This window comes from Megalops cyprinoides, chromosome 5, assembly GCF_013368585.1.
Source record: "Megalops cyprinoides isolate fMegCyp1 chromosome 5, fMegCyp1.pri, whole genome shotgun sequence".
In the NCBI taxonomy this organism is placed as follows: domain Eukaryota; kingdom Metazoa; phylum Chordata; class Actinopteri; order Elopiformes; family Megalopidae; genus Megalops; species Megalops cyprinoides.
This window is the reverse complement of record NC_050587.1, coordinates 26,026,311-26,050,983: the sequence shown is the minus strand read 5'-3', so window position 1 is coordinate 26,050,983 and position 24,673 is coordinate 26,026,311. Positions and strand designations below refer to the sequence as shown.

Here is a 24,673-nt window from a genome sequence, read left to right as displayed (position 1 = left end):
GTGGTGATTTTAGCACCAGGTACAAGTGAAATGTGATTTAAAAGCATCTTTGTACATTTGTATCTATTGACTAAATGGGTGTAAATTGCACATTTAAGCCATATTATTTCTTAAATATTTGATGTTTTACAATTACCTGGTTTTCTTACGTCTAGGAACAGAGCTTGTTTATGCCATACTATTTCTGTCTCCTGTAATTACATATCTGGTAACAACAACTTCCATTAACTGAGGTATAGCTATTGCATAAATATAAATGTTTGTTACATATCACTTGTTTTGTATTATTTTATGTTTTTACACTGAAAATGTGGTTATAGACTATTTAACTTTTTTCCTTTGGTATATTTTTACACATATGTGAATTAGATTTGGTTGGATGTGATGTGTGAAATGTTTGTGGACACTATTTTGATTAATTGGATGCGCACAAAATTAAACAATGCCAGAATGACCCTGTTCCCAGCCCTAACAAACTGCTCAGTAGGTTGTTACTGTTGCTGGTTACATGTTGCTATTGATGTAATAATTCATTGTTTTCTCCTCATATTTATTTGTTTTACAGAACATACTACACAAGACCAAACTCTGACTCAGGGGCCCTCTTGTATGCGATGAGGATGCATTCATCTTAAGAGGATTCAGCTTTTATTTTAATTTTATTTATTTTTAACTTATTTTCTTCTGTTTTATTCCAAGCTGTGTTAATGAACAACAAACATGGTAATTGTTTCACTCACACTTTGAGTTAAAGGGACTAGTCAAAGCAAAAAGTGTTTTCCAAAAACTTTCCTTGATGACCATGAACAATTCTGATTAAATTAATTTGAAATCTGCTGTGCAAATATCAGAAACTGATTGTTAAGGCCTAGAGCGGCCTTAAGTGTTTGAATTATGTTCCTGTGACAGATAGATTGGTGCCACTGAACACCTACAGTACTTGTTGCCTCACTGACATGGTTCAGTACCATATTAGGTTGTAGATAACTGATGTTACCAAGGGCTCTCAAGTAGCTAAAAAAGATGAAACAGGGGGAAGAAAGATAGTTAATGTTACTCTCCTGTCTCAAGGACACATCTCTTGTGAATGACAAAGGTCTACTGTATAGCTCAGATACATTTTTTTTACACTTTCCTGGCATTATGACTGTCTACTGTAAATGAAGTGTCATACAAACTACAGAAAGCGTTTTGCCTTGGAATAGATCAACTTAATCAACTCTGCTGCGCCTGCTGGGATTCACTCCTCATTCTCCTCTTATGTTGTGCAAAGAGGGAAAGTATCACTAGGAAGCACAAATATGAATTCTCTGCCGCTGAGATATGAAAATGTAGATGTTCTGAGGTGTAGTTCCTCTTCAATTAATTTCATAAATTCTGACCCCAGTCCATCTGTCCAGTAAAGATTTGTATACACATTCTAAAGCACTGTAAAAGTTAACATGATGTCATGATGTTTAAGACTGAGACAATGAATCTTCATGTCATAAATTTGGAGCACTGGCTGAGCATCTACAGTATTGAAACCATTATTTTACAGTGTGCTAAACCAGATCAGCCATCAACAGAGGGGACCAGTTTTGTAAGATGGGGATCCAGCTTTTCAATGAAGAAAATTTCCTTCATTTGTGTCTGTTTCATTATTTTGCTCTTCCTGTATTTTTCCAAAATACATGAATGGCCATCGATAACGGTAACTATTTCACTTCTTTGGGGTCTTCGGTGTGTGTGAGTGTGGGGTGTTTCAAAAGCATGTTTTAATCACAACAGCTTTTAATCCTATTTAATGAGTTTTATGGCTGTTTATGGTAAGTGCCCAGTGATTGTTATCCTGCTGTTTGTAAGCTTTATGGTGTGTGTGCCACTGAAGCTGAAATGTAGAAATGATAAAAAGCGAACACTTCTCAAACTGATCCACAACCTTCTGTCTCTCATTCCAGATTCTTTTGGATCTCCAGTCCCACACTAGCACTGCACAGACACATGCGACTGAGGTACAGACTGCAGTTCAACACATGCCATTATAAAGGCAACTCATGACATACAAACACCGCAGTCCCACAGAACACATCCCGTTAAGTATGAAACTTCCTTGTTCAAGGGTAAATATAGGGCAAGGTAATAAAACAGCTTTACACAGACACAAACCACTAGAAAACAAAGTATATGAGACAGTAGGAATCATCAGCTTGCTATCAGCTACATGAAATGCTCTCACGTAAAAGACTGCACAAAGTTTGTCCCCTAAATTAAACTTTAAACAAGGGATGATGTTTCAGATGTGCATGAATTATGCCTGTTTACCTTGAAATTGTCTACCCATTTCTCACAGGAGCCGCTTGTTACTCCATACAAGGAAATGACAGTAGAGGATGTAATGTCCTCTTTACGGGGGAATTTCCCAACAGCCACCAACTTCACCTCTTTCCAGAGCTCTTCCAGTGCCCGACACAGTGTGACCAGACTGGAGCAGCCCAGGGCCCAGTTCTGTGTGGGAGACACACTGAATGTGCTGGTGGAGATGAGAGACTATAGGGGGCGACCAAAGGCCTATGGAGGAGACTTCATTCTGGCACGGATCAACTCTCCCAAACTACAGGCTTCTGCATCAGGAGATGTCACTGACTTCCGCAATGGCTCCTACCATGTGCGTTTCACCTTGTTCTGGCCTGGACAGGTGCAGGTCTCTGTGCTTCTGATCCACCCCTCTGAGGCAGTCCAAGTCCTCTGGAGAACCAGGAAGCAGAACTACAATAAGATTGCATACACTGGAACGTTTGTCAACGGGAGCAAAACTGAGAAATCCTTGTGTAGTTTTCGACTGCCCAAAAACCGACCTCTGTGTGAATACAAAGATGAGGAGCAAGGGGAATACTTTGCCTGCGTCCAGCCACCAACCCTGCCCTGCAGCTCCCTGAAAACCCTGTATTCTTACAACACCCCCGGACCCTCACTCACAAAGGAGGAGACTCGGCTGTTGGCCCGGTAACAAATGAGCCACATACAGTGCAATCGTGTACAGTGCTGTTAATAACCTAGCAAGACTGACACCAAGTCAGGAATGACGATTATCGAAGAGTCTGACTATTGTAGAGTACAGAGTATATGTCTGCTTCTGCCCCTTCTGCCACTTGCTTGAGCTTGGGCCTTGCTTCAGTCTACTATCATACCTAGCGTTAGCTACCATACTTTCTAGGCTCTGTTTGCTGTAGAAACACTTCCACCTAGCCTCAAGTATAGTGACCTACAGTTTGTGTGGGTCAGTGGGAATGCACCTCATGAGATTTTGTTCCAATGCTGGTACTATTTGAACCTTATACATGTAGTTTTTGTAACTTTCTTTTGAAGGGAAAACATTGCAGTACCAATACGCAACAACTTCAATGCTGTGAAAGTCATCAGTTGTACTGGTATGTGCCATTTGCCAGTGTCTTATTTACAATTCTACTGTCAAGAATAAATTCAACAAATGTTTCTGCACACAACACCATTTTTATTTAGGTGCCAAACTGGCACAAAAAGGTATTTATACAAAGTAATAGTTATGGTGCTCTATTAATGGTTATTGTAGCCTATAAATTATGAAAACTGGTGGTGTTTACTGCTAAAAAGTTATGTGACTTTGACATGAGCTTTGTATAAATATCAAATAGATCATTTTACAACCCATCATTCATATGTTGAATTCAAAGAGCAGTACTACCAGCAAACACAGTGAATGGGTTATTATCATTCTTACATGGGTTCTCTCTCTCTTTCTTTCTCTGTCTCTTTGTTTCAGTCGCAACCCACAGACCATCTGAAAAGTGTGTGGCAGGCATGAAGTCCCCTTTTCCCAGTGGTTATTTCTTTGCAAACAAGTGGACTTCCTCCTTCTGTCAGACAAGTTCCTTCCCCAGTGAAGATGCTATTAACAGCTGTCTGATGGGAAGGAGACTCTACTTCAGGGGCGACTCCACAGTGCACCAATATTATTATTATTTGGAAAAAAAGTTGACAGGTAACATCATTATACAATCTTTGAAAAGAAATACTGTGAAGTTTTCGTGCCCTCTACCTGGAATTAATAAACACTGGTCATGTGACTTACATGCACACACAATGCTCATGCAGTATGCATGGCATGCCTTGAAATCCAAGTATGAGTTGTGATTATTGGTTAAAATCTGTCCTTGCTTGGGGTAGCTGACCTTGCAGATTTAATATGTTTGAGTGAGAAGATCAGTTTGCTTCAGTATGCTGGTAGTTGGTTGTTAAATTTCAATTTTTTTCTGTAGGTTTGCTGGTAAATAAAGCCTTTTTAAATTATACACAGTGCCTATATTTAGTTGCCTCCAAATAACATTTTTCTTTCATGAAATAAAAAGTATGAACAGTCTGTTTTCCTCAGAACAGTTGGACAGCTTTTTATTTTTTAAACATTTTCTATCACATTTGTACTTTTCTAAAGCTAATCATATGCTAAATAGCCGTCCTGCTCCAAACTTAACTTTACTTAAACTAACTTAATTGCCCAGACGGCTATGCTGACATTTTACCTTTTGCAAAGCTTAAAAGCACAGAATCTACCATGGCGTCAACCGCTCTTTTCTCTTTGCAGAAAGTTATCGGGGAATTTGCATGTTTTTGAATTTGCATTTGTCCAGCCTTCTGGCCTCCCTCTCACTTGAAAATTTGTGGTTGCTAATGTCACATAGGAGAGACGGAATGATGAATGACATAGACTGCTGGAAGCATATTCTACTTCAGAATCTATCTTTTTTTTATTTATTTATATTGGTGTTGGTTTTGTTATCACTTTCTGTTGCTGTCCATACAGCAGTAGGTCCATTTGACCAAACTGAACTCCCACAATAGCTTCCAATGGTGAGAACTTCCTGTAGGTCACAAAAATCTCACATACTCAGACACTGAAAGGATTAGCTGACATGATAAGAGGGTTGCCTTTCACCCAATCACTTGCCAAATGCCTCTGGTGACACTTTGCATCAGATGGTCAAAGGATTGTCCTGCTAATTAATTCTAATTGTTCTGTCTTTTCTCAGATCTGAAATTCCAAGGATCATTTGGTCCTTGTTTGTCTCAGCTGGCTGTTGATTCTCGTAGGAACATTACTGTCCACTATATGAAGCATTTTACTCCCTGGATCAGTGCTCATCACATTCCTGTAAATGGTTGTGGCTACGTTTCCCGAGATCTGGAAAAATTAGAGCTTATTGGAGATGGGGATGGCAGGCAGGATGCAGTAGTCATTTCATTTGGACAACATTTCCGGGCTTTTCCCCTGGATTTCTTCATCCACAGGCTCCTCAACCTCCGCCGGGCGATCATACAACTGCAGGCCAGAAGTCCCCAGACTCTGGTTATGGTCAAGCTGGAAAATACCAGGGAGTTGAACTCAAAGGTGTTGCGTCTGAGTGACTGGTACGGCTATATGCAGAATATGGCTCAGAGAAAGGTGTTTGGGGACCTGAAGGTGGCATTGCTGGATGCCTGGGACATTACAGTGGCTGCCAACACCTTTGCTGTCCACCCTAATGAAATTATTGTCTCCAACGAGGTGGCTTTGTTTCTGTCACACCTCTGTCATTATCCATAAAGGCACCAAAGGGTTACGCTACAGCAAGAGTGTCAGACACACTTCCTAGAGAACCAAGAACCAGTGTGTGTAGTACACTGATTGACTTTTGCTTAATTCTTCTAATTTGTAATTAGCATTTAAAAAATGGAAGCAGTGCTCACGTGCATGCTCTACACTGAGACTGTCGTGCAGAGAATCAATTTTTCTTTAGTAAATTGATAATTATTCTATTTTTCAGATTGTTACAGTGCCTCACAGTAGACATTTTAGAGGGAAAATTCATCTCTTCATTCATCTCTCATTTTCAGTAAAAATGAGGCTAAGCAATTCAAACATTTTGCCATACTGCGTTATTGCTTTCAAGCTTTATACACCGGCAGCACAATATAGTAACTACCTAGCTGCGCAATACAGTAACTACCTATCCCAGTGTGCAAAATAAGGAAAAGTTTCAATGTTTCAAAATGTTCATGAATGAGATCATTCTTACAACTTCTGCATTGTTTGTTGCCAGTTAATTTTACTATGTATCTGTAGTTAGCAAGCAAGCTTACACATGGAAAAACAAAATGGAGGGAATGACCTAGAAACACCAAAGGCTAGTAAGTCACGTCTGCAGTCAGCACTATGCTGACTTGCCATTTGTGTTCCACCTTAGCTAGCTAGCTCCACAGGTAATGCATTTTGGTTAATTAGTAGACTGTGTAGCCAGCTAGCTAACCATCCACATTCTTTGACTTGCGATTCCAGCTTTGTTTGGTTAGCTAGGCAGCTATGTAACTTGTGAGTGATCATAGAGAAGAAATATCCAAAAATGTTTGCAACTGTTTCCTGGTATTAGCTCTATATTTTATACTACCATGATACAGGGAAAGATTTTATGAGATATAACAAATTGCAATAGTGGTATTAAATGTTACATCAGCCAAGGTCCCCTCATTGCACCCTCTAGCAACTGCTCAGATGCTTACGAATTGTTTACATGATGTCGTTGAGAGTTGCACCTTCCTTCACCATTTGTTTACCTGTGGGGGACTATGGGACTTATACTGTGACAAATATGTGAGACTGTATGTGAGAGTATCATGCCTCAGCATTCCTGTATGAGTTTGCAGGATGTAGTGATGTGGTGAGCATAAAGCACAACTGGCAATTCCAAAGTCGAGGTAATAAAGGAGGAATTAAGTATAAAAAGCATAAAAATGTGCATTTCTTCTTGGTTGGCTGCAATGAGTTACAGCAACGCCCTTTCACTGATGAGCGCAGTACGTCAAAATGTTTCTTTTTTCCTTATCTTAATCAAAGAAGTAAAAATTAACAAGTGCTTCAGGTAGTCGTCTAATTCATTCATTATAGATTCTCACACAGTGCCCCAATGATTTATTGTTGATTGTTTCTGTTCATAAAGGGAATACTGAATTACATTAAATAGCAGAGAGCTATATTTGCTACATTAACTGATGCAACGTTTCAGTCTAGTAGCATCCACTGCAGTTGTTTGTTGGAGGGTATACTGTGGTCTGGAGTGCAGAGAGTATTATAAGCTTGTACTCATTTGTTCTGTTGTTTGGTGGAGGATGTGCTGTGGTCTGGGGCTCCTGTCTCTGGTGTTACTCATTTCATTTGATTGACTAAGATACAAATTAGTCACCGCTTCCTTTGGTTCAGCACTTATTTTTGAGTTGAGCTGCTAAAATGGAAATACTGCAAGTTTTGTTGGTGGCTAGTGTGGTGTTATATTTGTCTATGTAGACAGCATGAACGCAGCTGTTATTTTCCAAGTGATGTAAATGGTGAAAACTCAACTGCACTTCAAAGTGGAGAAGATCTGAAGCAATATTTGTGAAAATTCAATTTGTTTTGAATAAATACTTTCATATTAATCCTTGTTGATTCTGTCTAATATTATTACATTCTCACATTGATTGTAGTTGACTGTAACTAAATTAATAACTAGGAAAAAGAATTAGCTCATTTTCATTGATTACAAATATGCATCTTTTAATAAATGCATATTTAATCAAACAAAACTTATAAATTATGTGTATCCCTTTTGTACTGAAACAGTGGCAGCATCTGTTTATAAATCTTCCCCTTAAACTGATCATTGCTCTCAACTTGATTTTTTTGTATGATGAGCAGGTGCAAGTAACCACATCCCTTTACCTTATATGCATCGTGCATTTAATGTTGTGTTTATCATTAAAGGTCAATAACTGAGACAGAATTTTACTAAAATCGATTTAATCAGAACAGGCCCTACGTTTTAAATCTGAATGAAATCATCATACAACACCTGAAGGATAACGATTTAAATACAGATTTAAATCCCGTGGGTCATGTGGTCACGAAAACAGAGGGCCCTGTTTATAACCTTACATCAGGGGAACTTCAAATATTGTTTAATAGTTCAATGGCTTTAAACAGAGTGAAGAGACTGTGTGCATTATTAAACTCTGTGACAATTTGAAGCAGTTTAATTTAAGGAGAGAGTTACTGTACACCAATGTGTAGCTTTGAGTAAAACAAAATTCATAACAATGAAGTGCTTACAGTGTATGCTGAATAGGTAGAATTCAATATATGTCCAGGAAACCTTCAGCTGCATTGTAATAATAATAATAATAAACATTATAATTTACATTTATATAGAACCTTTCAGCTTGTCAAGGTTCTCAAAGTGCACTGTAGTGAAGGGAGGAGTTCACCTCAATCACCACTAAAGTGTAGCATCCATCTTGGTGATGCACAGCAGCCAAAATGCCTTCCAGCAGCAACCTGGTTTTTCCCGGATGGTCTCTCACCCAAGACCTAGCCAAGCCCATACCTACTTAGCTTTAGCTGCTGGTATTGCCATCATCTTGCCAAATAACAACAATTACTTCAAATAAAAATGTGCCATCATAGACAGAATTGCTACTGTGAAATGAAATGCATGTATTAGGTCTATATAAATAGGTTAGATTCTATATTAAACCAAAGGGAAACATATCCATGGAGTAACATGTCCAAAATGTCGCATATTCAGTTCAGCCTTCCTGCTATGAAAGCTATAGGCTGAGGCCTAATCCTACTTCATCGTCATCAGATTGATTCATAACATATAGAAAGAATTACACAATCGTACATCAAGCCACAGATATTATATAATTATCTAAAAAAAGAGTTTACAAGTTTTTCTTTATTAATTATATTGGATTTATTTCAGCTGGATATCTTCTGTGTATGTGTGTGTGTGTGTGTGAAAGAGTAAATGTGTATAAAAATGGTATGGTACATATGGCTTTGAAATCACAAAACATCTGTGAAACAACACTAAGGTTCACTTATCCTTTACACTTTAAAAAGGTTTCTACTGAAAGCAAAGAAGAACTTCCTCTGGCAAGCCATTGTGTTCTCCTTCCTCTCTTCTTACCACAAATAAGTTGCAATGGCCTACATTTGCACAAATGACGCAGCTCAGATGTAGGAATAATATAGCCCTTATTTTGTATATTGTGATGCGTCTCCATCTGCCGGAATATGATCAGCACTGAACTTTTGTTTTTGGCTGAGGTTCAGATTTTGAACATAATGGTTAGGGTCTAGATTAAGACTGAATGAGGTGAGCCTGGAAAATATACTACAGGCAGGAAGGTGAAATTTGATGCATGGGAGTACACAATTCAATGAGTGACTACTTGTGCTGACAGAATTCCTCTTGGATGACTGAGAAAACAATCTCAGTATTTTTTTCTGCTGGAAAGTTTGTGATTGGCTAGCTGGATTGCATGTTCTTGGGCAACCACTGTCACAGCCTCATCTTCAAGTACTGTGGATGCATCCTGGACAGGTAACTTGGGTGACAAGGTGCTGATGTCACAGTTGTCAGGTTGGTCACCTCCAGGTTTGTACATCTCACAAAATGTCCATTTGGGGGGGGGGGGGGGGGGCAGGTGAGGGTCCACAGGTCACCGAGACTTGGTTCGAGTGGATTCCTGTAATGGAATAAGAGAGATTAGCATAGTTCATTAAAGGGCCACTCGTTTCACCAGGATGCACACTTCTACTGCTCAAAAAAAATATGGGCCACACCTTTCCACTGCTAAGGACTAAGCAGGGACCACAGTGTTCTGTAGCTCCAGAACAGGATCAGACATGGACCATTAATAATCAGCCCACACTGAGTCAGTCAGACAAATGAGAACAAATCAGCTAAAGTGGCATAGTTCATATGTAGAAGAAATATACTTTTTTCATAATTAATGCCTGCTTTCAAACCATATTATTCTAGAATGTGGAAAATAGTAAAAATAAAGAAACCCCTTCTATGAGCAGGTGTGTCCAATCTTTCGACTGGAACTGTATGATACTTGTTACTGCTGTAGCACACCTCTAATGTAGGGGTGTGATGTAAGAACACAATTTGCCAAAATTTCCTCAGTAACAACATCACATTTTATTTGTAAATCTGTGAAAAAAAAGTGTTGTTTCTTCTAAGCAACTCTGTGGGAAGAAGTTCCATAGCATACCTAAGTAGGGACACGTTCTGGCACATCGTTGTGGGAACACATGTCAGCACACCTGTGTATGGAGGTGTGTTATGGTAGGGCTGCATACTCACCACCATCAGGTGGCCATTTTTAGCTCTATAGACCATGGACTCCTGGCCACTGCTGAAGTCCACAAAGCCCTCTCTGCCTGGTTGGATATCAAATCGGACACTGCAAAAGGGATGTCAGATCAGGTGACAGGACTGTACTCTGCAACAAGAGTCTCTCTCCAATTAGAGGGAAGCTCACCTGCCCTGTGCCACTTTGATACAGCTGTGCTTATTGGCCAGCACACACAACTTGGTGACAGCCTCAAACAGGTGGTCGCACTGCAGAACCAAGTCCCCCTGGACACAGGGCAGGAAACAGGCACATGGCTTTACAGGGATATAATGGATTTACATACAGTGCCACTGACTCATCAATCATAGAAATAGAAAAGACAGGAAGGGCATGTTGAAATCAAAACACACATACAGACAAATGGGACAGGCTCTAAGTTCAGGTGTAATTATGTATCCATGTGGTATCTATGCCCTGTGTCTGCACGCAGTTGTGAATACCATGTGGATGAAGCAGTTTTGTATAAATCAGACAGCCTTCATCAAAGTGATTCTATATGTACACAGACAGAGCTCCCCTACCTTCTGCTTGGTGTCGTCACACGTGACATGGAGGATGAGAAAGTTATCACTCAGGTTGCTGACTGACATACCTGCAAACAATGAGCATGCTGCATTTCTCTTGTGTCACACTTGCACACATCCTCATGCACGCCCACACACACACACAGATCCACACAGATGCATACACACGCAGATGCCGGCACAAACCCACACACATACACACACACACACAAATAATTTCCTCCTCAGTCACATGCGTCAAGCCCATACATTCCTCACGCACACACACAGTGGGCCCTGTGGCCTGTCGCCCTGGTAGTGACCTTTCAGAGAGCTGAACTCCACCCGTTGCTTGATCTTGGCGTCCTCCACCACATAGAGTGCGGCGTGTGTGAGAATGAGCTGCCGGAGGCGGGGTCTGAAACCATTCCTGTCATACTTCACCACAGGGGTGCTGTACTGTAGAGACAGACAGAGAGAGGACAGAGGAAGGGAGGGGAGGAAAAGTGGGATGCAGGTGGTGAAGGAAGTAAAGAGAAGAGATGGAGAGAGAGATGGAGAAAAGAAAGATAAGAGAAAGGGATGAGGGCACAAATATCTTTGCAGTGCTTTGAAATTTAGGCTGTGTTCATCTCCTTTATGTGCCCTCTTATATTATCAGACTTATCTTACCATTATTTAACTAGGAGTTGTCAGCTGAACTCATTTTGTATTCAGTGATGACAAAAAAGGGGTGTCAGGAGACTGTTTATCCTGTTATTTTGAAAGGGTGGCTGAGAATACTTTTATTGTTGAATCTTTTTATTTTTTTTTCACTTGAAGGATGTGTGGATGATAGCAGAATTTCAAGCCTGTCCAATAGGTGGGTTGGAAAAAATATAATTATAATTACATTTATTTCATTTCTTTTTTTTTTGATATACAACTGTACGCATTTCTCTGGAAACCAGAGAAACCGGTACAGAAAACAAGTATCAAACAACACAGCCCCAAGTAACACGCAGCATCCGGTTTAGTCAGTAAACTTATGTCCTTACCCATAGCCCCACAGCTTACATTTTATGTACTAATTATGCTTTATATTTTTTTCTGAAGCCCTTCCCCCCTCCTGGCCATGGAGGAACATCAATGGCGGACTTTTGTAATCAAGCTGTTGAGAACAAAAAAGCATTTTCAAACACGTGTAAGAGGTGTGTCATGATCTCTTGTTTACCTTGATGCGTTCATGGCGAATCAGCTGTAAGACCTTCATGTTAATGTCCTGTTCCCCTGGGCAAAACGCACACAGTTGGGTTACATGTGTGTGTGTGTATATATATATATATACATATATATATATATATATATATATATATATATATATATATATATATATATATATATATATATATATATTCCTAATCCTAAAATAATCCTAAAATATGAAATTAAAAATAATTGAAGTAGAAACATTTTAACTCACCTTAAATTGTGTGCCATTAATCAGAAACATCAATAATCACCACGGTCATATATGAGATTTTAAGGATTTATTGTAAAGAAGTATTTTATACATGGCATAATATAGGACATAATTGGTTAAAAGTATCAATAATATTTTTATGAATAATTTCAAGTGTATTAAATAATATATTCCTTTAAACGTTGACTTCTTATTGTGACATATACTGTATTGACCTTTTCCATTCAAGTGTAATGAAAAAAGTTCTGTGGCAGGGCAGTACTGAGTAACAGATTGAAAGGAGCTTTGGCAACATTTGCAAAGCCTTACCTATTCTTGTGTCAACAAAAGGTTTGGACACACTCTGGGGGTAGTTTTCCTTCTTCCCCTTAAATAGGGCACTGGCAACACCTTTTAGCTGCAGCTAAGATGTACAACAGAGGCACAGACACATGAAATTGCAAAATGACTGGGCTCTATTCATTGTTAACTCAGAGTATGGTGTAGTGGTTAAGGACCCTCACTGGCAGCTCACATATAAACATATATGCAGTTGCTACCTTGATAATATGGAAGATGTAAGTAACGAAAGTCACGCCACTTAAGGGCAATTGCCAAACACACAAAGTAAATGAATCAATTAGTTGCTAATTTTATGTTTTAGACACTAATATCTGTCCTTTTATATCACTGCATAGAAGAAGCTAGTTTAGAGTTTATGCTTCCTTTTGATATGCTGTACAGTGGTCTGGTTTTTGTCAAGGCAGGTTGACCGTACGTCCTCTTTTTCCCGGACATGTCCTTGTTTAGAGACGCATGTTTTAGGTCCCAAAACGAGGACATGTCGGGGAAAAAGAGGACATATGGTCACCCTAGTAAAGGGCAACAAAGTATTGCTCAATGTACCAGCCAACCAGATCATTATGCATGCATTAAAGTATGAAACAAAGCATGAACTGAAAGAGAGGACAAAGGGCAAAGGTCATGGCCGTACCTGTGCCTTCCGTTGTGCGGTGATCCCTCGAACGTACTGCCTCACCATGTGACGGGTGTAGAGTTTTTTTAGAATCTGTGAGGCCTAGAGAGACACAGACATGGGAAAATGCTCAAACCTCTGGCCTACACTGAGGCAAGATGCCCCAAGCTATAAGGAGAGCAGACCATGCCTTACAGAAACAGATAACAATAGTTTAAATTGAGAGCATGAGGACTATGGATATAACCATAAACATGGTTTTAGTTTTAGAGAGCATGAGGACTAAACTGTGAATGACTACAGATTACATTTTCCTCTTGCTTTTGAAATACAGCCACAGCCTCAACGACATGCCCTCCTACCTCTTCCATTATGGGGGGTGGGGTCAGCCAGGTGTTTCTTTCCAGAACAGTTTTGGGCAGACTGTCCCTCAGACGGGAGAGGTAGTTCTGTCTAACAAAGGCCAGGTACTCAGAGTTATCCATGCAGGCTGGCTGGTTTCTGGTCATGAAGCCTTTGATAAACCTGCCAAAGGGAAACAAATGCAGGGCCAAATCACAGAGCTACAGCACAGAATGCAGGATACCATCCATCAAAGGGATCAGTCACAGAGCTCTGAACATCACAGAACTAGGGTAGTGAGAATTACAAACAGTAGGTGTATGCAGCCATGAGTAATTAACCTGTGCTCCTGCTATGAGACAGGGGGGTTCAAAGCTTTGATCTTACTTCTTGTGCTTTTAAGACAAATGCTTTCACTGAAACATTCTCAGAAACCCGTTCCCATGTTTTCTGAATGAAAAGGTCTGGAGAAGGAAGGCTGCTGCTCTCTTACTTCTTGATGACTTTGACAGCCCAAGCTCTCCTCTCTCTCTCTCTTCGAGCCTGCAGGCCCCTCCAGCACGTCTCAATCTTTGTGGCTAACAAGGAGGAAACAGAGCAGCAAACTCTGAGCACCCCCACCATACCTGCACGCCAACACATCCACACCCAAACACATGTGCATCTAAATATACCTAGACCAGAGCACACCTGTACTCAAACACACCAGCACACACCCTCCAAACCCAACCAGGCTCACAACCAAACAGACCCGCCCTCAAGCGTGCCCACACCCACACAGAATAAGCAAGAAAACCTCTTCTCAAGCACACCCACACCAAAATACACTCACACACAGCAAAAACCAAACAACCAGCTAAACACAGCAGTACAGAACACACCGAGTGATTACTTGCCTGCTTCTTTCTGTCTCAGGAATTCTTCCTTTCCTCTGTATCCTTTGTACTTAGCCTGGATTCTTGTTGCTGCAATATTAAAGAAGGTGGGAGGGGACAGAGTGACTGAGAGTGAACCGCCCAATGAATCTTGTTCTATCTGCACCACAAGTTTTCTTACCCAGTTTATGTTTGCAGACCTCAAAGGCGTCTTCGGTGGCAAAGAGGGTTCTGGGATGGCGGATGAATATCTTAGTCCTGAACAGAAAGAAAGAGAAAAAGCTGGTGGAGGCCATCAGTGCTTCCCAGCCATTCTGTTCAAGTGTCTGGTCGGTAGGATTGTGTGTGATCACAGAGCAAGGGGTCAAATGGTCATGTGAGCCTGGCCATTTCCCATCTCCCATCACAAAGCTACAAAGCAAGTTTGCAGTTATGGTCAGCTTTGGATGAGCTGACGTGATCCAAGCTCCTGACATAACTGAGCTCTCTCAATTAAAAAAACCAAGCTCCCCCTGTTAAAAATATGCTGTGGTCTTTGTCACTGACTGTCTCCGCAGCAGAAGAACCAGTGGATTTGCAAATGTGTGGCCACATCGATCCCAAAACAGGTTAATCAATCTCTTACATTCTCTCTCTACCCTGTTTCCCTCATGAGGTCACTGTTGAAGAGAAATGAGCTCTCATTTGACCTTTCTGGCCACATAATATATAATCAAATGAATGAATGAATGAAAGAACGATCAAATGAATGAACGAAGTAAGGAAGGTAGAACCCCCACCACCTGTTGGCTCTTACTTGCCCATCTTGTACTCGTCAGGTTTGTAGCCCAGGTGTCTGACAAGCCGCTCCACACCCTCAGCGGCGGATCCTTTCCAGTGTGGCCAGGTGTCTGGACAGAGTGCCTTGTACCTGTGAGGGTGAGAGGTCACCGGAACAATTACTATGTGGCAGGAGTCCATCTGCTGCAGGTTTCATGCTATCGGCCTCGCTGTTACCACAGGGCACAGTCAGGAGTGCAATACATGCCTAATTTAGACCAAGGTCACAGGCTAATGTAAATACTGACTTTCTTGTTCTCAGGGGTGATGTCACTTTCTAGAGCAGAAGCTCACACTACTGCATTTCACTTCACCGCAGGGACATTCCAGATGAGATACCCTGAAAACTCCCGCTCTCCTGCCTTACCTCTGCAGGAAGACCTCAAAACGGCGTCGGTAAGCAAAGCCAGCTCGTCTGACACGGAGGTGCTCCATCAGGCCTAGGTACTTCACCTGGTGTCTGACTAACACATCATCAAATCGCCCTGTAAGAGTGAGAGAGGGGGCACCACCTTCACTCTGTCTGTCATACGGTGTTTGATAAAATGTGATAAAAATGTGATATCAAATACTGACCAGCAGAAGGACCAACAGTATGACATACTCCTATATGTGCCAGGCCTCACCTGGTTGCTTGGAGTCATTGGGCTTCACGCAGCGCACATACCAGGGCTCCTTGGCCATGAGGATTTCAGTTAGCCCCACCAGGCTGCTCTTAAACTGGGTGGCTACCTGTGGAGACAGCGGCATCTAGTGGACTTCATTGTGCATTGCTTCAGGTGCATTGCTGTTCAATGGTGGCCAACAGTACTGAGCAGCTGTGGACTGGAGCCAGGATTCAAATTCTGAGTTTCGTAAGATAAATTATGTGTTGTGAACTGCACATCTTCTTGTCATGTGACATATTGTTAGCAGAATTTAAAGGGATGGTGCACTATACCCACTATACCTGTGCCATGTTATCCACAAATAGTGGAATTTTCAAGAGATGATGAAATATACCACTGTTACGTGATTTGCCATTAGTAGAATTTAAAGGGATGGGGCAGTCAGTGGAATTTAAAGGGATGGTGTAGTATACCAGTGTCATGTGGTGTTGGTAGTTGAATTTAAAGACAGGGTGCAGCATACCGCTGTCATGTGATGCACCATTTGCAGAGTTCAAAGGGATTGTGGAGTATAACTGTGGCTCAGTGAGACAGTACCTGACTGCTCATTGTACTGAGGTTAACTCTGTGGAACACTGGGGAATGGCTGTGGAGATGAAGGTCTACTTAGAATGAGCAGGGTGAGTTTTTTCTCTTCATGGTGGAACACATGCTTTCTAGCAAGTACTGTGTGCGGAATCATCTTGGTGGGAGCAGTGGTGGTCTGCCACTTTACCGTGTCAGGCCTCTTCTTGTTGTCTGGCTCAGTGGAGGGGAAGCAGTGCTTCACAATGGCATTTTTGGACAGACGCATTACCTGAAGGACACAGTGTATGCCCTAACATCAGTAAATCAATCAAGCAATCAAATCTTAACTCTACCCCATTGCGGTAAAATTGCACTTTGCAGCACAGATCATGGCCCATGGTAGCAAACACAACTCAAAGATCAGAGCAGAACTAAGAGAACATAACAGCAATGCATTTACGGAACAGCAAGCTTAATGGCATACGGAAACAAAAAGTGATAATAATGCACCCTGATACTAACAATATCACATATACAGAGTTACAGTATTATATGAAAGTGTCTGCATGCTAGCGTAAATTCCACTTAAAAGTGCAAGTGCACTTTAAACAGTCTGACCCAACAATGCTGTCAGTTCATTCCTCTTACACACTCAACAAATAGCTGTTTAATTATTTACATCAAGTGGACCGGACCATGAATAATGAAGGAGCTGGTCAGGAGCAGTTTAAGTAGTCCAGGGTCCACACACAGGAAGTCCACTGGCTGACAGGAAGTCTGCTGACAAACAGCAAGCCTACTGGCTCACAGGAGTTCTGCTGATAGACTGAACATCAACAGCACACTTACTTCTTTGATGTTTCTGTATAAAAGGTCGTTGTTTTTATCCAGGAATCCTGAAAGGAGAGGGCAGAGTGAAATTAGTGACTACATTTCCCAGACTCCCACAGGATAGTTGGACTGTTCTCTTATGTGAAAATTTCATATGACCATTGCTGTGAATGCCACATGTTTCGGCACCAACTATTTGCACTTGCAGCTCCCACATTTTATCCTGATAGTTAGGAATGTGCTCCCCACCACCTCTCACATATGCTCAGTTCATATACACCCACAGTCTGAGAGGCAGCCGAGTCTGCTGTATCTCAACAATGAGTGGACAGGAAGTGCCAGAGAATGTAGGGGAGGGGCTCACCCACAACGCAGTATGTGACCTCTCCAGCGTAGTGCAGGAGGCGGAAGTCCCCCCTCTCCAGGGTTTTGCGTGTTTTCTGATCAGCCAGCTTGTGCCTGGGAGGCCACGAGCCACAGGGAGAGGTGCAGGGTTCACTTGCATGTGCGCAACCATGCCAAGGACACAGGCAGAAAGTGTCCTCAGCTCTCAAAACAGTCTCACAGACATACTGAGTGTGTGTGTGTTTGGTTTTGTGTGAGTGCTTGCGTGTGAGCCCATTTACCCATGCAAGTGTTATGTGTGAGTGTGTCAGTGTGTTTGTGTGCGTGTGTACACTTGTATTTGTGTTTGCACCGTAAGTGTCTATGTATGTATGTTATTGTGTGTGAGAGCGTGTGGGGGGCACACTCACGTTAAAAAGTGGGGGTGTCCGCCTATCTTCTCTTCCAGTCTTTCCAGGAAGGTGAGATCAGTGGCCTCTCCAGGCCTCAGGCACTCTTCGTCCTGGGGGAGGAAGCAGAGCATTGGGGCAGCACACCTGCACACATCTCACACGCTCCACACACTTTCCCTGTACTTTCTGCAAAAGAGTGAGTGTGGGGGGAAGGCTTTCAAACCCTCTGTGTTTATGTTATTCTATAATATAGTGATAGTCTTCTGGTGTTGCGTGGTTGGCAGACATTTCTGTGGCATTATTTCACTGAGTATTCCATAACTTCTCCCAGATTGTCATTCCTAGGTCCTGTGGCGGAGACCCATGTCATGTAAAAAAAACAAAGCTTTTCATGGTTCCTGCTCATCTTCCAACTTGAAACTGGGTATACAAACACTTTTGAAAAACCATTTTGTCATGTGACTTTGCTTTGGCATCCTGAGCCAACAAAATGGACCTGTGTTTTTAACATAGTTCTACCAAGCAGAGAAGACACAAATGAAGGTAACTGGGTATAGGCGAAAAAGAGGCTATCAATGCCTCACCTCTCAGTACAATAGACTGCTCTATACTGATGGACAAAGAGAAATTGCTTGTCACATCTGTGCTGATGTTGCAGGTTCACATTCGGACCAACACAATAAATACTGCTGTGTAAAGGCATTGTGTCCTGTTGGTTATCTCCACTCTCAGTCCCTCTTTGAGTTTGGCAAACTGATCTTTCTGAATGTAGAACCAAAAACGACATCGGAGTGTGCTTACGTGAGTGTGCATGCATGCCTGGGTCTACATCTGTGTGTGTGTGAGAGAGTGTTACACGCATGCGTGTTTTGGTGTGAGTATGTGTGCATATGCTTGTAAATGAGCATGTGTGCATGAGTGAATCTGTGTGTGTAAGAGTGCACCTGTGTGTGTAAGAGTGCACCTGTGTGTGTAAGAGTGCACCTGTGTGTGTAAGAGTGCACCTGTGTGTGAGTTTGCGTGTGTGAGTGGGCCAGTTTGTGTCTCACCAGCACTGAGATAATGCCTCTATGCTTCTGTTCCACCAGGTCACAGATGATCTTGTTGTTGAAGAACGACACTGTCTCCCACTAGAGTAGAGGGAAGAGGGGAGTCAAACTGGTCTCTAGAGAGGAACGCAGGTACATACAGGCCTCTATAGGGGAGGAATATTGGTACAAACTGGTGCAAGTGAGCATTTACCTCAATGCCCTCCATCTCATACTCCTCCTGCTCAGACTTCAGGGTCAGTTGGATGAACAGCTGCTGCAACTTCTCATTGCAGTAGTTTATGCAGAACTGTTCAAAACTAAGACACACACAGTTTGTGCAGAGCTCTTCAAAATTGAGCACAAATTTGCAAACAAACACTTGCACCTACATGCATGTACACATAAGCAGACACATACACAATAAAATGAGAGCTACAACAAAAGATGACACAGAGCTGCTCCACCTTCAAAAAATATCCTCTAGGACACTACTTGTTTTAATCAGGCAACTCTTTAGATTGAAGGACTGAAGGCCAGTTTTCTCACTGTTTCTGCGCATCATTTAACCAGTGGGTTGCAGTGAGAATTCAGGGGTGAAAGTGGGATCTGGAGCAGACATGGTCTTTGGCTGTTAGAAAACAGAGCTCAAGCTAACGAGTAAAGTGCTACACCCTGAGCTAAACACAAATGTAAGGCTCACAAACCCATACCTGTTCACATGGAAGACCTCAAAGCCATAGATGTCCAGCAGCCCTATAACCGTCTTCCTTGAGGAGTCCTACGAAGTGCAGACCAGAGACAGATTTCATCTGAGGAGTGGACGGCCTAATTCACAGCACTATGTAACTGACCCAGAAACAGTCAAAACCATGAAGATACAAGGGAAACCCTTTTTTTACGGGTGCATCTGTATGTATATATCTATATGTATGTAATTTGTCCTTTATAACATACATACATGCTAGCTCTGAAAAAAGGTACATTAGAGTACATTATTGGCATTTAGCAGAAGCTCTTATCAGAGCGACTTACATAGGTTACAATTTGTACATGTTGTCCGTTTATACAGCTGGACATTTACTGAGACTATTCTGGGTGAAGTACCTGGCACAAGGGTACAGCAGCAGTGCCCGAGCAGGGAATTGAACCAGCAACTTTCTGGTCATGAGCACTGCTCTTTACCACTATGCTACACTGCTGCACAAGGTTCAATAGTGTAGTTACTGGTTATGTTTGGTTTGGAGGTAATGAAAGCATAAATGTTTAGAGTGTAAGTCTAATGATGTGAATGTCAAACACCCATATCAATAAAAAGCATCAACATGCATTTGACTTATAGCAGCACATAGTGGATAGTGTGACAACGCTGAATTGCCACATGATAAATGCTTGTTGTAGATGTCTGATGTAGCCCCAAATAACTGACCTATAAACACTCTCTCTAACTCTCTTTCTCTCTCTCTCTCTCTCTCTCTCTCTCTGTGTATCTTTCCCTCACATACACATACACCCGCACACACACACACACACACACACTTACACACACATGCACACTCACCTTATTAGCTAAAGATTCATTGATCTTGCTGACCAGCCAAGTGAAGGTGCGACCATAAACAGCTTTGGCCAGAGCGTCTCTGGCATAGAGGGCATGGTCCACAGTGAATGGGCTGAGCACCTGGGGATGGCAAGAGGGAGATTGGAGAGGTTGCTAGGAAATACACAGAGATCATGTGACAATATCACCACTTAAAGCAGAAATAAATGTGCCTCTGCCGCAGCTGGCACAAGAAACAAAGGTCACCAGCCTCTGTGCTCTCAAAACAGATGTTTATCTGAAAGGTATTTCAGCTGAGCTTTATTTCAGCAATATAGAGAACAACAACAGAACAGTTATTGTTATTGTTGCTTCGTAGTATAAAAACGGTATTTTTAGAAAGCTCTAAGTTCCAATCTGGTTTCCTGAATTTAGGTCATATGATACACATGGTCTTCTAGGTCGCTCTTCCTGAGTGTCTTGAGAATGATCCAGAAGAGGGCACTCTCACCTCCTCTGTTCTTGCCTCAATCTTCCTGTGGGTCAAACCTTCCTGCAGGACCTGCGCACGGATCCCCAGCAACTGCATGGACAGTCAACAGCCAAACACAGTTCAAGTCTTTTTGAAATGTAACATGAATATACTGATGGGTGTCCATTAAAAAAGCATTGTTTGACAAAAGTCATAAGCATTGATCATATTTTCAGGTCTGCCTCCTACAGGTCAGCTATGGAAGGATTACATGATGTGTCCTGCAATATGTACCTAGAACAACCAAAACATAAGAAAATAAATGAGGTATACTAAGTTTTTCCTTACTTTTGACAGCCAGTGCACCTCTGCACTGCTGTTGACTGTGGCATATCCCTGGACATTAGCCTGGAATCTGACATTTCCCAGGTGAAGGACACTGGCGATGATTCCAAACAGGTGCTGCAATTGACAGCAGGAGAGAAATGGAGTTGGTTTTGCATGCCAAAAAGAGGAATCCATGTCATTTCCCCATCACTATTCTTTTGACCAAGGCAATGTCCCTCTGTCCCAGTAGCCACTGCACTATGGAGGCCCACCCCCAACTGTGTCCCATTTGCTAATCTGTTTCTGTAATTGTATCTGAATGGAGGTGGATCCAGACGCACCTCTATGTCACTCTCACTGAAATCAATTACAGAGAGGGCTTTCTGAACTGTCTTCCAGTCATTCTTGTCATTAATGGAGCTCACTTTGGCACACTCCCCCTGCAGGAGAAAGGAGAAGACATCACCCTGTGAACAGTGTCCATGAACACATTGAACTCCCACCTGCACCAGTTAGCTGTAGTGCATGAGCAATGTGTACCTACACCAAGTAGCAAGTATACTGTGTGAGTATGTGTACCTGCATCAGGTAGCTGTACTGTGTGAGTATGTCTACCTACAACAGGTAGCTGTTCAGTGTGAGTATGTGTACCTGCACCAGGTAGTTGTAGTGCATGAGCGTGTGTACCTGCACCAGTTAGCTGTTCTGTGTGAGTATATCTACCTGCACCAGGTTGCTGTTCTGTGTGAGTATGTGTACCTGCATCAGGTACCTGTACTATGTGAGTATGTGTACCTGCACCAGGTAGTTGTACTGTGTGAGTATGTGTACCTGCACCAGGTAGCTGTACTGTGTGAGTATGTGTACCAGCACCAGGTAGCTGTACTATGTGCGTATGTGTACCTGCACCAGGTAGTTGTACTGTGTGAGTATGTGTACCTGCACCAGGTAGCTGTACTGCTGTGGGTTCCTCTCGAGCCCCAGCCAGCGCAGCAGTTCCTCCTCCCCCCCCTCCACCAGCTGGTAGAAGATGTGGAAGTTCCTCTCCCCATGGTTCTGGTGGACAACCCGTGATTTCTCCAGCAGGTAGCTGAGAATGTGCCCCCCCACAGCCTCCCCCTGAGGGACGAGTGACCCAGGAACCCATTACCAGTGACCTGGCATTACCAAATGTATAGTATTACCAGGCATATAGTACTGTCAAAAAAGGCATTAACCAGGGAAAAACAGTAACAAAGAAATGGCATTTTACAGAAACAGCATTATGAGAGAAAACTATTATTCTATATATTATTATGTAATATTATTCTATTAAATAAGTAGGAGACTATTTTTTGATATTTCAGCTCTAATTCCAACTATATATTCAAATATAGATTTTGTTCTAGTAAAAGCAATGATCTAACATTGGGGAGGGGGGGGTCTTCAGCTGGAGTTCAGAGTGAAGGGCCCAGTTTATTCTCCTGAACTGACTTCGGAGGTGGTACATCAGGGGGGAGAATGTCATGAAGGGAGCTGCTCCAGTTACGTCTAATTCTAATAACTATATCTTGAAATGAAAGGCTTTGGATCATAATGGTGCTTCATAGTTTTTGGCAAATCTCCATTTTTTTCTCTGTAGAGCTGAAGAATTGATGCTGGACTTCCTTTAGTGCTAATGTGGGTAGCCTGTTGCCTTTTCCCTTCTCTACCTGGTGGTCAAACTGGATATCCATGTACTTCCCAAAGCGGCTGGAGTTGTCATTCTTCAGTGTTTTGGCATTCCCAAAGGCCTGGTTAGTGCACAGGGAACAGAAACACAATGTGTTGAGCTAAGAGCTCCATTTGCTGGTATTACAACCGTCTCTGTATACCACTTGTCAGACACTAAAACAGGCACTAAAATACAGGCTAAAATATTTTTGCGTTTCCACCATTCCTCGCAACTGTCAGCCAGATTGATTTATCAGAGAGTTAACTGAGCCCTGGGACAGGGGCAGACAGCACTGACCTCCAGCACAGGATTTGAGAGGAGGAGGCGGTCCCTGACGCTGTCCAGCAGTTTGGTGCGAGGGCAGCTGGCTGCATAGAACTGCAGGATCTTCTTGGAGGCTTCGGTCTTGCCCGCCCCACTCTCTCCTGAAATCAGGATGAAGTGGTTGTTGTTCTCTGCCAGCATGGTGCGGTAAGCGTTATCAGCCAGGGCAAAGCTGTAAGAGTTCAAAGCAGGAGCATCAGATTACTGTGTGACGGATGGGACACAGTACACATCGACACCCACCCACACGTACACACATGAACACACACATTCATGGTGTTGTGGTCAAAGTATCTTCTATCTTTTAAGATAGCTGTGACTAGCACAGCTAAGATATCATGAGTGAACTTTGCGAAACGGGTGACACATTCCCGCTTTCTTTCTCTCATTCTTTCTACATGCTCTTTGTCCATTTCTCTCACACACAAACAGATTTGTGTAGTACACTCACAGGTGAGGTGGAAGCTCGAAAAAGTTGACTCCCATATATGTGTCCATTTGCTTTTTGGTGTAGATACCCAGCTCCTTGTAAGGGTTAACAGACACCAGCAGAGTGCCAATGTATGTCTGAAGGTAGACAGGGAGAAGTCAGAATCTGCTAGGCACACGACAAAGAGAGAATCTGTTCATTACCCCCCCCCCCCCCCCCTCCACTAGGCAGCAAAGAGAACTGCATGCTTCTCACTGGCCACCTCTTGGTCCACAGAAGTAGTACGACTTGTTCAGGTAGAGGCACAACAATAATTCAGTCATGCAATAATGTAGTGATTTCAGCCCTGGACTGTGTACTTCTTACAGATTCAGTACAGGACTCTGTACAGTACAGTACAAGAAACTCTCTCAGTACAGGGGTGCTTATGAAGGGTGTGGCACTATGGGGCAGGGTGAAAAAGTGAAGCTTTATGCAAAAAGGCTAAATGACAGGCACTGCATGATGAGAGGCACATTTCGACGTGTGACTCACGTAGATGAGGTTCTCATTGAAGCGCTTTCGGAGGTTGTCTAGGAAGGCGCTCTCGCTTGTGTAGGCGTCCAGAAGCACAAAATCCTGGATGCCCACGCGGTCCCGAGCTGTAAGCGCCGCTTCCATGTCCAACAAGATCCGTTCACACCGCGCCTCCAAACTCTGAAGAGCAGAGGCATCACTGACTCCACCATCTGAACATTCAAATCCATGCAGAAGCAAGCTGGCAGGAATCAATGTGGGTATGCCTCCATTGTCAGGGTAAAAGGCTACATAAGGCCATTAATAAAGTAACACACAGCAGCACACATGCACAAATTCTTCTGGATAACGGCACCTGCCAAATGAATAAATGTAAAGGATTGGAGGCATAAGGATTGGGTAGGAGTA

General features: G+C 42.4%; 2 protein-coding genes across 4 annotated transcripts; one reads left to right on the top strand and one right to left on the bottom strand.

Moving 5' to 3' along the window:
* The first annotated feature begins 686 nt into the window (after nucleotides 1-686).
* Nucleotides 687-7,408, top strand: LOC118777774 (NXPE family member 4-like). Of its 2 annotated transcripts, XM_036528924.1 has the most exons (7): nucleotides 687-723; nucleotides 1,541-1,693; nucleotides 1,941-1,994; nucleotides 2,333-2,985; nucleotides 3,349-3,410; nucleotides 3,782-4,000; nucleotides 5,046-7,408. In XM_036528924.1, the coding sequence occupies exons 1-7, from the start codon at nucleotides 721-723 to the stop codon at nucleotides 5,597-5,599; spliced, it is 1,698 nt and encodes a 565-aa protein (XP_036384817.1). In that variant the 5' UTR covers nucleotides 687-720; the 3' UTR covers nucleotides 5,600-7,408. The 2 variants fall into 2 exon arrangements, with proteins under 2 accessions (XP_036384817.1, XP_036384816.1); XM_036528923.1 differs by lacking the exon at nucleotides 687-723 and having other exon boundaries at nucleotides 843-1,693.
* myo1hb (myosin IHb) lies at nucleotides 7,246-24,445 on the bottom strand. Of its 2 annotated transcripts, none has more exons than XM_036528921.1 (31): nucleotides 24,284-24,445; nucleotides 23,771-23,886; nucleotides 23,293-23,491; nucleotides 22,994-23,074; nucleotides 22,242-22,421; nucleotides 21,644-21,742; nucleotides 21,324-21,437; nucleotides 21,015-21,086; nucleotides 20,525-20,644; nucleotides 19,677-19,744; nucleotides 19,178-19,283; nucleotides 18,985-19,065; nucleotides 17,954-18,045; nucleotides 17,563-17,657; nucleotides 17,217-17,263; nucleotides 16,576-16,656; nucleotides 15,819-15,924; nucleotides 15,560-15,677; nucleotides 15,170-15,283; nucleotides 14,555-14,631; nucleotides 14,395-14,463; nucleotides 13,992-14,076; nucleotides 13,519-13,681; nucleotides 13,175-13,258; nucleotides 12,511-12,604; nucleotides 11,953-12,008; nucleotides 11,063-11,198; nucleotides 10,758-10,828; nucleotides 10,363-10,460; nucleotides 10,181-10,284; nucleotides 7,246-7,271 (listed from the first exon to the last, which is right to left on the bottom strand). In XM_036528921.1, exons 1-31 carry the CDS (start codon nucleotides 24,407-24,409, stop codon nucleotides 7,246-7,248), a joined length of 3,078 nt encoding a protein of 1,025 aa, XP_036384814.1. In that variant the 5' UTR covers nucleotides 24,410-24,445. The 2 variants fall into 2 exon arrangements, with proteins under 2 accessions (XP_036384814.1, XP_036384815.1); XM_036528922.1 differs by lacking the exon at nucleotides 7,246-7,271 and adding an exon at nucleotides 9,532-9,558 and having other exon boundaries at nucleotides 10,185-10,284; nucleotides 24,284-24,424.
* Nucleotides 24,446-24,673: the final 228 nt, after the last annotated feature.

Excerpts from the sequence above, each read along its gene's own strand:
- LOC118777774 (XM_036528923.1), top strand. The coding sequence starts at position 1,451 with ATGATGTTTAAGACTGAGACAATGAATCTTCATGTCATAAATTTGGAG. Across the intron at positions 2,986-3,348 it reads GAGACTCGGCTGTTGGCCCG|GGAAAACATTGCAGTACCAA; the intron begins GTAACAAATGAG and ends TTTCTTTTGAAG. Across the intron at positions 4,001-5,045 it reads TTTGGAAAAAAAGTTGACAG|ATCTGAAATTCCAAGGATCA; the intron begins GTAACATCATTA and ends GTCTTTTCTCAG.
- myo1hb (XM_036528921.1), bottom strand. The coding sequence starts at position 24,409 with ATGGAAGCGGCGCTTACAGCTCGGGACCGCGTGGGCATCCAGGATTTT. Across the intron at positions 17,264-17,562 it reads GGTCACATACTGCGTTGTGG|GATTCCTGGATAAAAACAAC; the intron begins GTGAGCCCCTCC and ends CTCTCCTTTCAG. Across the intron at positions 11,199-11,952 it reads TTCGCCATGAACGCATCAAG|TACAGCACCCCTGTGGTGAA; the intron begins GTAAACAAGAGA and ends CTGTCTCTACAG.